Source organism: Artibeus jamaicensis, unplaced genomic scaffold (assembly GCF_021234435.1).
Source record: "Artibeus jamaicensis isolate MK-2021 breed Jamaican fruit bat unplaced genomic scaffold, CSHL_Jam_final contig_554, whole genome shotgun sequence".
In the NCBI taxonomy this organism is placed as follows: Eukaryota; Metazoa; Chordata; class Mammalia; order Chiroptera; family Phyllostomidae; genus Artibeus; species Artibeus jamaicensis.
In genome coordinates, this window is record NW_026521885.1 from 516,620 (window position 1) to 531,249 (window position 14,630).

At 39.1% G+C, this 14,630-nt stretch overlaps 1 protein-coding gene across 13 annotated transcripts in view; it reads left to right on the plus strand.

Annotated features, from left to right (window-relative positions):
* The window catches only part of MTM1 (myotubularin 1), a 138,442-nt gene that overhangs the window by 53,518 nt on the left and 70,294 nt on the right, over positions 1 to 14,630 (plus strand). For all 13 annotated transcript variants that reach the window (XM_037153381.2, XM_037153379.2, XM_037153380.2 and 10 more), the window contains one exon: positions 12,550 to 12,660. In XM_037153381.2, the coding sequence (XP_037009276.1) occupies positions 12,550 to 12,660 (111 nt within the window). The remainder of the gene's footprint in view (positions 1 to 12,549; positions 12,661 to 14,630) is intronic.

Consider the following 14,630-nt stretch of genomic DNA (forward strand, 5'->3'; position numbering starts at 1 on the left):
CGGCCCTCCTTCATGGTCTAACCCCACCATTATGGCCTACATGCTGCCTCCAAAGTGATCCACCTTAGACCTAGGTTGATTGACTTGCCTCTCAGTTCCAAAACTCTTGTTGGCACACTATTCATCCTTCAAAACCCACCTCAAAAATCCTGTCCTGTGTGAAGCCTTCTCCAGCTACCTTTGAAGAAATAATTCCCTCTTTGTGTTCCCACCACCCTTTTTTCACATCTCTGTGTTAACACATGTTATGAAACCTTCCCTGGCCACCCTATGTAAATTTGTTATATCCTTTCCCACCACTTCCTCTCTCCCATCCATGTTTATTTGTTTCTCCTAAGTTCTTGCCACTATCTCCTATTTTATATATTTCACTGCTCTTGTTCCTTATCTGTGTGAGGGCGGGGTGCTTGTCTATCCTTTTATTATTATACCTTTAGCACTTAGAACAGAGCGTGGCACATAAAGGTGCTCAATCAGGCTGAGCTGAATGAAGGAATTCTGTCTTATGTGCTGCTTTGCCTGTGGTCATAACTAATGGTGAGTCCTTTTGGTCCCCTGTGCCTATTTAGCACAGTGTCCAGTAGATGGTAAGTGCTCAGTACAAGTGTATTCGATGAGTGAACTCAGGAGGGAAAAGGCCTTGTCAACTGTGGTTTGACCACACCTCGAAGACTCATAACCACCTTTTAATCTTAAGGGTGCTCAGTAATTTGCCTTGAAGTTGATCTTGTGACTTTAGTAGTGGCCACTTTAGGCATGTAATACTCAGAAGAGTGCTTCCAGATTCCCTTCCAGGAACATTTTGGGTTCAGGCACGATGGAGAATAATAAAGACAAATTGACCCTTTGTTCATTCATGTTTTCATATCTTTACTCCAGAAACTTTCATTAAGCCCTGTGGTGAACTTAACACCATACTAGATGAACGATGTGGAGATGAGTAATCGTGGTTAACATGGCAGACTACAGTAGTTACATAATACTATGAGGTTACAGGTAGAGGATAATTAACCATGTGATGAGTCATAGAATGCTTTATAGAGGAGGTAATATTTGAAGAATGGTAACAATTTCCTGCACTGGAGGGAAAGTGAGAGGAGCTTATCAGGTAGAGAGTTTTCATATCACATGTATAACAATATGGAAAAACACCATATAATGTGGAAATGGCTTAGTGATCTGTTGGAGCTGGAATACAGAGGGTGGAGGGAGGAGTGGGGAATGGGAGGCAATGAGGCTGTATACACAATACATGGAGAATGACATCAGATGTATATTTTAGGAAGAGAAATCGTGTTGCAGCATGTATGGTGGATTAGGGAGAGAGACTGGAGGCAGGAAGTTATTTTAGTTTTCCAGGTAAGCAGTAAGTGCCTAATACAGCCATAGTTGCAATAGAAAGAGGGGAACAGCCACAACAGATTCAGGAGGATTCACGTGGTCATTGGAGATGGGAGTTGAAGAAAAGACTCAAGTCAAGAATGATTCCTGTGGTGTTTTTTTAATTTGTTTTTGTTTTTGTTTTCCGTAAATGATTGGAGCTGCTCCCAGTCACTGAACTAGATATTATAGGAGAAGGAATATGTTGGAGACAAACCCTGGGGAAAATAAGCCTGAATGTATGTGGATTTACAGCAGTATAACTAACTACCAGGTGGAAATAGATCAGAAGCAGTCGGAAATGTGACTCTAAAACTTCTGAAGTTATTAGCATATATATTGGTAAAAAAACATGTACATTCACAAGATTACTTAAGAGATGTGGGCTGGGTGGAGAACCCTCTGGGACATGAACATTTTTCCATGATGTAGAGAGAAGAGCCACTGGAGAAAAGAAAGAAGCAGTACTAGAAAATCTGAGAGAAGGCTTTGGTGGGAGCTGGTAGAAGAGAAAAATCTCAAGAAGTAAGACAGTGGAGCATGGTGCAAAACGTTGCAGGGTTCAAACAACAAACAAAAAGAATGAACTGAGACTGTGGAGGGTGGTCACAGCCCAGCTAGGAGGCACTGGGAGCCTGGGTAGAACAGATTCTGTGGTGATGCTAGTCTGATTGGTCTCTCTTGCTCTTCCTTCTACCTCCTGGTAGAAGATTTGCCAGCTCCCAGTCCTCATCACACTTCTCCCTATTCAGACTTTGCCCTATGGCTTCATGTACTCCCTGGCTTTGTTCATTTCTCTGTAGATAGCACCACATGTTAATAAAGCTCCTTGAATTTACCAAGCCTTTTCCCACACATTCTTATCCCATATGACAACAGCTGACAGGCAAAGAGATGCTGCTACCTAGTACATTCCCTAATCCTCCCCTGCCCCCCACCCCACCCTTGGCTTTGTTTTCTAGTGCTGACATTCTTCTGACCTCAGTTTCTCATATCTTACTACTTGCTGGAGATCCCTCAATTTTCGTTTTGGCAGCCCAGACACATGGCTAAACTGAAATTCTTCAGCTCTTTCTCCCTGCCTCACTTCAGCTCTTTTGGCTTTCTTGTTTCTCTTGATAGGGCTACTTATCTTCTAGTTGCCCTTGGAGTCAGTCACTTCTCTAACCTCTGCAGTCTTCACATTTTCTCAGTTCTTTCTAGTCCTGTTGCCCCACCCCTATCCAAGGTCTTATCACCAGCCCCTATCTCCCAGGCCAGTGCAGTAACTTCTCCCACTCCATTCTTGCTAGCTCCCTAAGACATTCTCACAATCTTATCATACCTCTGGCTCAGTAACTCTCTGTTTGTCCTTGGTTGTAAAGCTTCTCTCCTGCTAGAGTTCATTTGGTTATTCGGGATGATTTTTCTATAATTTAGTTGTAATTCTAGTTTTGTCCTGGGAGGAGGTTAGTGTAGCTTCCACCTACTCTGCCACCATCTTGTGTCTCCCCTCAGAAGCTCTCATTGGCTCATTTCCCCCCTCATTTCAGATTCCTTAGCCAAGTATTTACAGTCTTCTGTAACCCACACCTAACTCACCCTAATTCATCATACCATGCCATAACCTGACTTCCTTTCCTGAAGTACACATCTGATATGTCATACCATGTAATGTGTATACAGCCTCATTGCCTTCCCGTTCCCCACTCCTCTCTCTACCCTCTACAACCCACCTCTAGCAGATCTTTCAAATCCACCCCACACTCGATTGATCAAGTTTGTTCCCTAAACAATCCCTATGCTTTCTCCCCTCTGGACTTTACTTCGGTCCATTTTTTTCCACCTAGAATGTCATTCATCACCCTACCCCACAGACATACTTTGAAAAATTATTTTGAAATATTTAAGACAGTTTATAAAGGATAACATAGCCACCTGTGGATCTACCACCCAGCTAAAGAAATCCCATCCCACCTTCCCTTCAAAGGTAATCTCCATCCGAAAGTTAGTAACTCTCACTCTTGGTCATTCCATATACCTCTTTTAAAAATGGAATGGAATATAGGGGATGTATAGGAAGCTAAAGGAATGGAGGCTTTTAAGCCTTCCAAATAAGTAGTTTACAGCCCTTGGCAGTATAATTTGGTTCTAGAATTAGGACTGCTGATAAGATGAGAAAAGTGTTGCTTATGCAGTTTTTATTTTCCAGTGATAACTCAGAAACAGTACATTCTTCCTGGATTAAATTCAAGGACAAACTTGTGGTTAGGGTTTTCTCTAAAAGATAGGAACATAGTGATTCAATTCTTAAGGCAGAGTACCACCCAAAGATTCTTGAATGCTGTTCAAGGATCTCTATAAAGACAGAACACACATTAACTTTTTTTAGGATTTTATTTATTTATTTATTTATATAGAGAAGGGGAGGCGGGGAGAAAGAGAGGGAGCAAAACAGCAATGTGTGGTTGCCTCTTGTGTGCTCCTACTGGAGACAAGGCCCACAACCCAGGCATGTGCCCTGACTGGGAATCAAACCGGCAACTCTTTGCTTCACATCCTGGCACTCAATCCACTGAGCTATGTCAGCCAGGGCCACATATAAACTTTTATTCAGCAAAGGTATTTCTGTAAGGGACCAGAAGAACAAGTCTGTTTACTTTGCTTTTTGATGGTTTACCAGTGCGGAGGCATGTCTTGGAGAATCAAGATGACTGGATAGCCTGCAGGTCCATTAGACTCTCTCAAATATCTGGTTATGAAATGAGCTTTAGACAGATGCCACATAAGAGCTGGGCATCTAACAAGTGTGGCAGCACTTAGATTCCATGATCTCTCTAATTGGCTGCAATTTCAACTGTAAGCCCTGGATACCACCCAGAGGGGAGGCAAAGTTTGTATTCCATTGTGGACATTTCAAAGCCAGACCTCAATTCTTTCCCAAAGAGAAGGCCCCACCTCTTTATTACAAGTGTTAACAAAGAGGATTCCTGTAGTATTTTTCTTTTCAGGAAAATAAATTGGAAACTTTACAAGATTGTTCTTTTTTTTTTTTTTTGGTTCTTCTGTCTGGTGGATTTGGTACCTCTTTTCTTTAAAGGAGGTGAAATAATTTTTGAAAGACTGGAATAATAAAATATTCTAGTGTATCTGTAGGTAAGAACATCAGTGAGAAGGAACATAGGATCCACACTGTAGGTATTTTAAGCTTCAGTCTTAAATTATCTTATATTGCTGTGGCAAAATGAATGCTGTTTTTTAGTTTAAAACAATTCATGCTAATCCCCTAGGTCCACTTGTCCGAGGGGATCCCAATTTGCTTATCCCCAAATGTGAGTCTCTGGGGGCTACTGAACGCTGCTGTCAAAAGTCACATAGTGGATTCAATTAATTATTTCCACAACAAGTTGAGGCTTTTAGGACTCAGAAAGGGTCTCATCACTCACTGCTTTGCCAATTCTTTTAATCTTGAATTCTCATTACATACCCCATTGCATCAGTGACAAACCCTCCCTCCCTGTTCTTTAGTTGATCTCATCTCTTGCTATATTCATAAGTTAAAAGTTCTCCTTATGGACTTCCTATAAATTCCCTTCTCATCACCTGATGGTGTATGTCTGTTTTCACCCATCTTTTCCCCCTGCTCTGCCATCTGAGAGGAAGGAGCTACACAACTTCTTGTCCAAAGTGAATCCCTCTACTTGAGCCTTTTCTTTATTGTTGTTCAAGTACAGTTGTCTTCATTTTCACCCCACCATGCCCCCCGTCCCTCCCATGCCCACCCCCACCCTCAAACCCACCCTCTTTGGCTTTGTCCATGTGTACATATTCCTTGATGACCCTCCCCCTATTTTCCTCCATTTTCCCTCCCTGCCACCCTCTGGTTACTGTCAGTTTGTTCTTTATTTTAGTGTCTCTGGTTGTATTTTGCTTGCTTGTTTGTTTTATTGATTAGATTTCACTTATAGGTGAGATCATAGGGTATTTTTGTCTTTCACCACCTGTCTTATTTCACTTAGCATAATGCTCTCCAGTTCCATCCATGCTGTTGCAAAGGGTAGGAGCTCTTCCTTTCCTTTCCTTTCCTTTCCTTTCCTTTCCTTTCCTTTCCTTTCCTTTCCTTCCCTTCCCTTCCCTTCCCTTCCCTTCCCTTCCCTTCCCTTCCCTTCCCTTCCCTTCCCTTCCCTTCCCTTCCCTTCCCTTCCCTTCCCTTCCCTTCCCTTCCCTTCCCTTTCCCTTTCCCTTTCCCTTTCCCTTTCCCTTTCCCTTTCCCTTTCCCTTTCCTTTCCCTTTCCTTTATCTCTCTCTCTTCTTTCTCTTCTCTTCTCTTCTCTTCTCTTCTCTTCTCTTCTCTTCTCTTCTCTTCTCTTCTCTTCTCTTCTCTTCTCCTTTCTTCTGCATAGCTTTCCATCAAATGGAATTTTTTCCATTTTTTTTCCAGCAAATGGGATTTTTTTTCTTCCTGATTTCTCTTTCTGATATTTCACTGTTGGTGTACAAAAATGCCTTCAATTCCTGAACATTGACTTTGAATCCTGCTGTTTTGCCAAATTGCTTATTAGGTCGAGTAGTTTTCTTGGTGGAGTCTATAGGGTTTTCTACATACACTATCATATCATATTATCTGCAAACAGTGACAGTTTTACTTCCTCCTTTCCAATTTGGATGCTTTTCATTTCTTTTCCTTGTTTAATTGCTGTGGCTAGGACTTCCAATGCTATGTTGAATGGAAGTGGTGAATGCAGACATCATTGTCTTTTTCCTGATCTTAGTGGGAAAGCTTTTAGTGTTTGTCTGTTGAGTATGATGTTGGCTGTAGGTCTCTCCTATATGGCCTTTATCATGTTGAGGATGCTCCCTCTACTCCCACTTTATAGTGTTTTTATCATAAATGGATGCTGTCTGTACCTTATCAAGTGCTTTTCCCACATCTATTGCTATGATCATGTGATTTTTGTCTTTCCTTTTGTTTATGTGATATATTACGTTTATTGATTTGCAAATAATGTACCATCCTTGTGTCCCTGGGATGAACCCCACTTGGTCACGATATATGATCATTTTACTGTATTGCTGGATGTGTTTGCCAATATTTAGTTGAGGATTTTAGCATCTATGTTCATCAGCAATATTGGCCTGTAATTTTCTTTCTCTTCTGTGTCTTTATTTGGATTTGGAACTAGGTTGGTGGTAGCTTCATGAAAAAGGTTGGGAGTCTTCCCTTTTCTTGGATTTTTTGAAATAGTTTGAGAAGGATATGGGTTAGCTCTTCCTTAAATGTTTTATAAAATTCTCCTGTGAAACCATCCTGTTCAGGGCTTTTGGTTGGGAGTTTTCTTTTTTATTACTTTTTTGATTTCTTTAGCTGTTATCAGTCTGTTCAGGCTTTCTGCTTCTTCTTCAATCAGATTTGGAAGATTATATTTTTCTAGAAATTTGTCCATTTCTCCCAGGTTTTCAAATTTGTTGGCATATAGTTGTTCTTAGTAATTTCTTACAATCCATTGTATTTCTGTGGTATCAGTTGTTATCTCTCTTTTTTCATTTCTGATTTGTTTATTTGGTCTACTTATGCCTTTTTCTCTTTTCTCCTTTTATCTCCTGTGGAGACTTAATGCCCTTTTAGTCTTGTGTTTTTTACATTTGTGGTTTTCATTGGATCCTCCCCTGCTGCCTACCCTACAGACCTGCTCCAGTCTCTTTATTTTAAAATACCTTCTTGCATCCCTTCTACCCCTGATACTACTCTCCTTCTTCTCCTTCTTTGTCAGACTTCTTTAAAAAAATTGTTTGCACATGCTGCTTCCACTTTCCATCTATTAGCTCCTTTACTTCTTGTAGTCTTCTGTTCTGTACTGAAACTACTCTTTTACTGCTCGGTTCTAGTGGTCTTGGTTGATTCCTCAATTTTTCAATTTCTGTGCTGCTATGGGTATTGTTGATTACTCCTTCCTTCCTTTGTAATTTTCACCGTGCATTCTTGGCTCTTCTACTTTTTTCTGCCTCTTGCCTTTATTGCATTGTATTTTTTTCCTTCATACATTCTGACTTCCCCAGAGTTCTGTTCTTACCCTCTCTTGTCAGTTGCTTTCCAATTCCATAGCTTCAGTATTGATTTTTCATCTTCTATTCAACCCCTGATGGGTGTCAAGTTTTGTGCCAGGTGCTAAACTGTATTTGTGCATACAACAGACACAGTCTCTTTCTTATAAAGCTTTAGTTCTGATGGGACTGACAGATGTTAATTGGATATCATACCAGTATGTACCAACAAGCTGTGATAAGTGTTACATGGGAGTAGTACAGCGGCACAGCAGTTTGAGAAGCCTGCAAAATTGTTCTGAGAAAATAGTTTGATCCCATAGTCTGAAGAATGAGTAGGAATTACCTCGATCTGGACAGAGGCTGGTTTGGAAAGAATAAGTTGAGAAAACAGCATATGAGAGGCCCTGAAACCATAGGGATCATGAAAAATGACAGGGCTGTATTGGGGTCCAGGAGAGCAGTGAGATGTGAGTTGGAAAGGTGGGCATGATCAGAAGCCCTAGGCCTCGTAGACTCTTCTAAGGGCTTAGGTGTTTAGAGGTGAACAGTGAGAAGCTTCAAAAGTGGTTTAAATAGAGGAATGATAGCCTCAAATTTACTTTTGGAAAAGATCACCCAGGCCGTTGTGTGGAGGGCAGATTGTAAGTGGAATAATAGTAGCTACAAAGAGACCACTGTGCCTAATCTAGTGAAATTGCTGTTAGAGATAGAGAGAGGTTAACAGATTTGAGTTTGATTTAAGAGGTTAAGAGATTGGATTAAGAATAATGGGGGGGATAATGGAGAAGGGGGATGACAAGGATGACTCCTATGTTTCCAGCTTTGGTAACTGGATAGATGGAATGCCAGTCACAGAGATAGGAAGATGTAGTTTGGAGACAGAAACATCACTTGTTTATTTTTGGACATTCTGAGTTTGAGGGGCCTTTGGGATCTTCCAGTTCTGTATTTCCAGCTGCCTCTTGGATATCTGGTCTTGAATAATTTATCATAACCTCAAGCCCAGCGTGTCTAAAATTGACAACGTTAATCTTCCTCCAAAACCTCCTCTTATGTTCTTCACATCTCTTGGTGGAACCACCATTGTCCCAGATAGTTGAGCGTAATTCTGAGTTATTTTGATTCTTCCCCAGTGGCTCATACCCATTTTTTGCTTTCCACTCTAGTCACTCTCCACTTTTAGATGCTCATAGCCTCTCACTTGCACTAAAACATTAGCCTGCAGCATTCCAAGGAATACATGTAGCCCTCTGCACCTATTTAGACACTGAGGGGTACAGAGGCACAGAATTTTAGCCCTCTACACCCATTCATGGAGAGGACTCAGAGCTTCTAAATGAATCTTCATAAACCATCATTGTGGTTTATTTCATTGAATTCCTCTTTTCAAAAATGCATTCCACAAAATACAATTACCCTGATCCAAGCCCTGGGGTACTCCTCTGGAAATTCTCCTGCCACCTTATCTTAAACCTAGGCCACTTTTTAAAAATATATAAAATCCCATGCTTTTCCACATGTGTAGCTGATGTCACTGTTACCTGTTTATGGAAGGCTAATCCCTAACTGCTATTATTCTATTTTTTAAGGATCATCTTTAATTAATGTCACCGTCACCACAAAGTCTTTATATGACCTCATTGATAGGAAAACATCTTGCTCTTCTATGACTTCTAGTTCCACTTTGTCTGGATATTTTTACCATTGTGGCTATTTGGGTACATGTATCTTACTTATCTCCCAGACTAGGCCTTGAACTCCCTGAGGGCAGTTTCTGCATCTTATTTAATCTCTGTGGTCCCTAGGGAACAGTACAGTTTCTGTTACTCAGTATACACTTAAAAGATAGTAAAGGAATGTGTCTTTATAGATTGTTATATTTACTGCTTAACTATTTTAGATACTCAGAGGCCATAGGCACAGAGTTTTGAGTTAGAATGGACCTTTGAGAATTCTTAAGTATTTAATGATGTTTAGATAGTGACAACTTAGTTTTTCTAGAGAGGGAAGCTAATTTTCCTATTCACGGATCTTCCAGTTTGGCTTGCTGGGTTATTCGACTTTGAACCTGTCATTCAGGGAGAACATGGCATGTAGCTTCATTAGACTGTGGGTGCCCTTCATCAGGAGCTGGCTGGTTCTTCTCACTGTGCCATTTTCTGTTTTCTGTTGGGTCAGGGCAATCAGAGTTACAGAATTTCCTCTATACAGAGACAAAGAACAGCAAGGTCTCATCGAACTTTTAATTCTTCTGCTTTGTTTGTATTCTTGCTTCCATGTTGTTATAGTATCAGACTTTTATTTAGTGTCTACTCTAGCATTTTTAAGTATAAGCTGGGCATTTAGGAATACAGTAGAACAGATACTTATAAATCTCAGTATAATCTAAGCATAATAACAGACTGCTTGATAGTATGTTTTTAATAACTAGATTGTATTGAGAAGTAAATACATTATAATATACAGCTATGTATGTGCACAGTTACAGAGTAGTGTCTTTTTTCTCTAGGGATTTAGATTTCAATCACGTAGTGAGGTATCTTATCCCATGAACAGCTAAAAAAATGCCTCCTTATAGGTACAAACAGAAAGACCTGTAACTGCATGCCAGAGCATATCGAGCCACTATTGTTGCATAAAACAGTATGTCTTCCAAATACTAAGGCATCCTTTGCTATAATAATAACTTCCATTGTTTTCTCGCTACCATGTGACAGGCACCATACCAAGTAATATAAGTCCATTATATCTAATCATCCCTACTTTACAGGTAAATTGGCCAAGAGATGCACTAACTTGCTAAAAGCATTCTGCTAATAAATGTCAAAACTCAGATTTCAACCATTTTTGTCTAACTTAAGAGCTTGTACTCTTTCCTCTGCATCATAATAACCATATTCTTATGCTGTTTAAACTTTTTATTTTAACATAATTATGAACTTTTAAGAACTTTGATATATAGTACAACAAGGTCCTATATATGCCTGGCCTAGCTTCTGTAATAACTATACTGCCTTATCAAAACCAGGAAGTTGAGTGGTACAATACAGTTACATCAGTTTTTTTTCATGCTCTCATTTTTATATGTTTTTGCCTATAATTCTATCACATTTAACCCCGTGTATAAATTTATATAACTACCACCAATAGTAAAGATAGCCAACTGTTCTGTCAACACAAACCAACTCCTTCATCCTGTCCCTTCATAGTCACACACTCCTACTCTTCAACCCCTGGTAACAGTTCTCCCTTCTCCATCTCTACAGTTTTGTCATTTCAAGAATGCTGTAAATGGAATTATATAGCACATGACCTTTTGAGATTGGCTTTATCTACTCAGCATGATGCCCTTAAGATTTTCCCAGGTGATTGCATGTATCCATAGTTCCTTCATCTTTGTAGCTGAGTAGCATTCCATGGCATGGATGCCTCCCTCCAGTCTTATACTTTCTGAATTTCTGGAATGCCTGTGAACTCTTTGACATTTTATGAGGAAACACTTATTTTTTTTAATATTGTGTTTTAAGGAGAAAGATTTAAAGTAAAAGAAAAAAACTTAGTTTTATTTGTATCCCCCAAAAGGACATCTTTTAAAGAACAAAAGTTTAATAAGTACTTTAAAATTTTTTCCTTTTATTATCAAAGTCATCTAACAATGTTAAGGAAAATAGTTGATTTAAAACATTGTATAGCCTTTCCTATCTTTGACCATAGGAATATATATTTTACATTGTTGTAGTCACAGTATATTATGTATGCTTCTTCCTTCTATTTAAATTTATTTTTCCATGTCCCATAATTATTTTAGTAGCTGCATGCTAATTCCATCGAGTTGATTAACTCTAATTTTCTATACCCTGATATTCACTTCTGGCTCCTTTGAGCATCTTCACCCATACAACTTTTACTTCCAATGCACAATACCTATAATATAAGTTCTTAGGAGTGTAGTTACAGAGTCAAAAGTGTAGGACTATTTTTATGACTTTTGATGTATGTTCCCAGACCTCATCTTCAATCTCAACCCTTCCTCATATTTACTAAGCCAGTTACTAAAGGTTTTTAATGCCTTGGTTGCTGCATCTACAAATGGGAATACTTTGCTTATATCCAGAATGGCTGTGAGAATAAAATGATATGATGCACGTCAAGCCCCTGTTGCAGTAGCTGGCACAGATAAGGAATTCTGTACATGGCAGTTGCTGTTATCTTATAGCAAGCATTGCAGAATGACTTCACTGATGTGATTTCATCATGACAGCAATCTTATGGATGGATCCTTTGCAGTCAGCATTGGATAAGAAATGATGGAGAAGCATTGCTATATATTCAGGTCCTTCTGGTTTGTGAAATGCTCTCATGCCTAAGATAGGCATGACTTCTGGGTGCTTGGTTCTAGTGGGGGAATACAGACATGGAAATTAATGGTAACAAGATAGAGTGAAGTAAGTTGTGTAACAGCAGTCTGAATCAAGTGTTTTAGAGCCTCAGAGGAGGAAGTGATCAGTACTATGTGATCTAATTTGAAAGCAAGGCTTTGTGAGAGGTGATGCATGGTGAACCGAGATTTAAGCCACAGGAAGAATATTGGTAGCAGGGAAAGATAGGTCAACCTTGGCAAAGGAAACACTGTGCACAAAGCACATAGGCCTGATTGTAGCTGAAATATTTGAAGAACGGCTAAGACATTCACTTAATTGGAGCACAGAATGCCACGGAATAGAAGCCTGTAGAGACAGGCTGGAAGCAACATTGTGGGCCCTTTATCCACTCAGCACAATGCCCTTAAGATTTTTCCAGGTGATTGCAGGTATCCATAGTTCCTTCATCTTTGTAGCTGAAGATGAAGATGTAGCTGAAGTTGAAGATGCAGCCCTTGAATTGTGTACCTAGGAGTTTAGTCTTCATTGTGTAGGCAGTGCAGAATGTCACATGTTTGGGGATGCATTTTGGCTGCGTAAGTGACTCTTTTAAAATGCTTGCTCTTCCATGTGTGATCTACATTATATCATATTTTTTATTACAAAAAGTGGTAAAAGGGCAAAGGTAAAAACACCCTGAACGTGTATGGTTGTTTTAAAATTGTTTTCAATGTTTTAATTATACTGACAGAAATACTGACTTTTGTATTTTTGTCCATTACAGGATTCTGCTCCAATACTTGATGTTCCTCTGGGAGTGATCTCAAGAATTGAAAAAATGGGAGGCGCAACAAGTAGAGGAGAGAATTCCTATGGTCTAGATATTACTTGTAAAGTAAGAGATTCAGTACTTTCTTATGTGAAAAAAAAAGGCACTTTGGTGTTGAATGATAGGTAAAAGTTAAGTGGGTTAAAGAAAATCAAAGACCCTTGTTTTTCCCTCATGATCAAGCTTTCCAAATTAGGGAAATGATCCTATAAAAGGGACCCACTGTTGTCACCAAGTGTGAGGACTTGAATTGATTATTTTGATAGCTTGATTATACAGGAAGAAAATTTTATAAGTAAAATTTCACGTTTAGTTTTTGTCCAAGTCTGCCTCTAGTGTCCCTTCATGTGATGTGTTACCAACTAGATTCCTCTACACTGTGAAAAGAAGGAGACGTACAGGAGATTGTGCCCTGTGTTAACAGGATATCTTCTTACCTCTAACAACCTTTCTAACTTTTTCACGGCTAGTTTTTGGAGGTGGTGGCTTAACATTTTGTTTTGGCATGGTGGCTGGCCGAGCTTTAATAATAATAAAATTTAATCAGTTATAATAGTAGTCATCTATTGAGCATCCATGTCAGTCCAAACACATGCCAGGTGATTTGCATTCAGTACTCAGGGCAAAGTTCTGAGATGGAGAGTGGCATCTCCATTTTATAGTTGGGAAGTCTAAGGATAAAAAGAGTTAGGTAACTTAGCTAAGATTACCCAACAAATGACAAAGTTGGAATCCAAATACAGTAAGGAAATCTTTTTGCAAACAACAAAATAAACCCTCTGTCAAGAAAGCTTATTTTCAAGGTATTATCAGAACACCATAATCTGTAGAAAAATGCCAATACTAGAAAGAGCTAGATGGGTGTGGAAGTCATCTGTTTCAGTGGATCTTACACTTAGATGTGTGTGGGGTAAACCGAAAACTTCTTTAAATTATAGATCTCCGAGTTCTACCCCAAATCCTACTGTAATCTCGGAATCTGGGGTCTCAGAATGCTGGTACTCTTTCAAGTGTCTCTGGTGACTCTTAACCATCAATCTAGTGTACAAGAGTCAGCAATTTTTTTTTCCATAAAGGGCCAGATAGCACATATTTTAGGCTTTGTGGACCAATAGCATCTCCATCATGTGTACAGCTCTGTGTTGTGTTTTGTTTTTTAACCTTTTAAAATATAAAAAACATTCTTAGGTTGAAGACCACAAAGACTGACCTGGGCTGAAGTTTGGTGACTCTGGGCCAGTCCTTCATTCTATGGATGGGAAAATGAAGCTTCTGCTAAACAGAATTACTTGCATTGGGTTGCCCAAGGAGCTGGTAGAAGAGCCACAATGAAAACCCAAGTCTCCTTTCCCTAGTCTCATTCACTGTGATTTCTTAAAACCATCTCAAACCAACCTCTTATAGTTTTGTTTGGGTTATGAACACAATGCAGTATTTTTGTCTCTGAATTATAAAAGATCAAGACTACTACACTCTATCAAAAACCAAATGATTATGTCATATTTAGACTTGAACTAAAATTCTCCATTGCTCCCCACCTTACCCTTTTTTGTTTGTTTGTTTTAATCCATCTACCTTATACCTTGTCCATGATTCCAGCTACAGTCTACCCTTCAAGGCCTAGAAATATGTGGATTTACTTTTAAGGAAAGTTTTTGCATTTCACATAAGAGGATCCATGGGAGTACAGTGTTATATTACAGATATTACAGTACTTAAGGGGAAATGGGTTGCTATTTTGATGATTTTGAAGTGACTTTAATTGTAATAGAATTTTAACAAATTCTGTTTGTTGCCTTGTCAGTAGGAAAAACTTAAATGTGAATCACTCAAAGTTAATAAGAAAAAGCACATTCTTATCCTTTGACTGTTTATTATAGGAACAAGGGGCTAGGAATACCTCAGCTGGTATAATCTCAAATATTACATCCATATTTCTTGGAATTAACGTTGAATTCAAAGACAATAGCCACACACAACTAATATTTCAGTTTTCTTGGACTATGTTGTGAAACAGTTTTTGGATTTTATTCAGT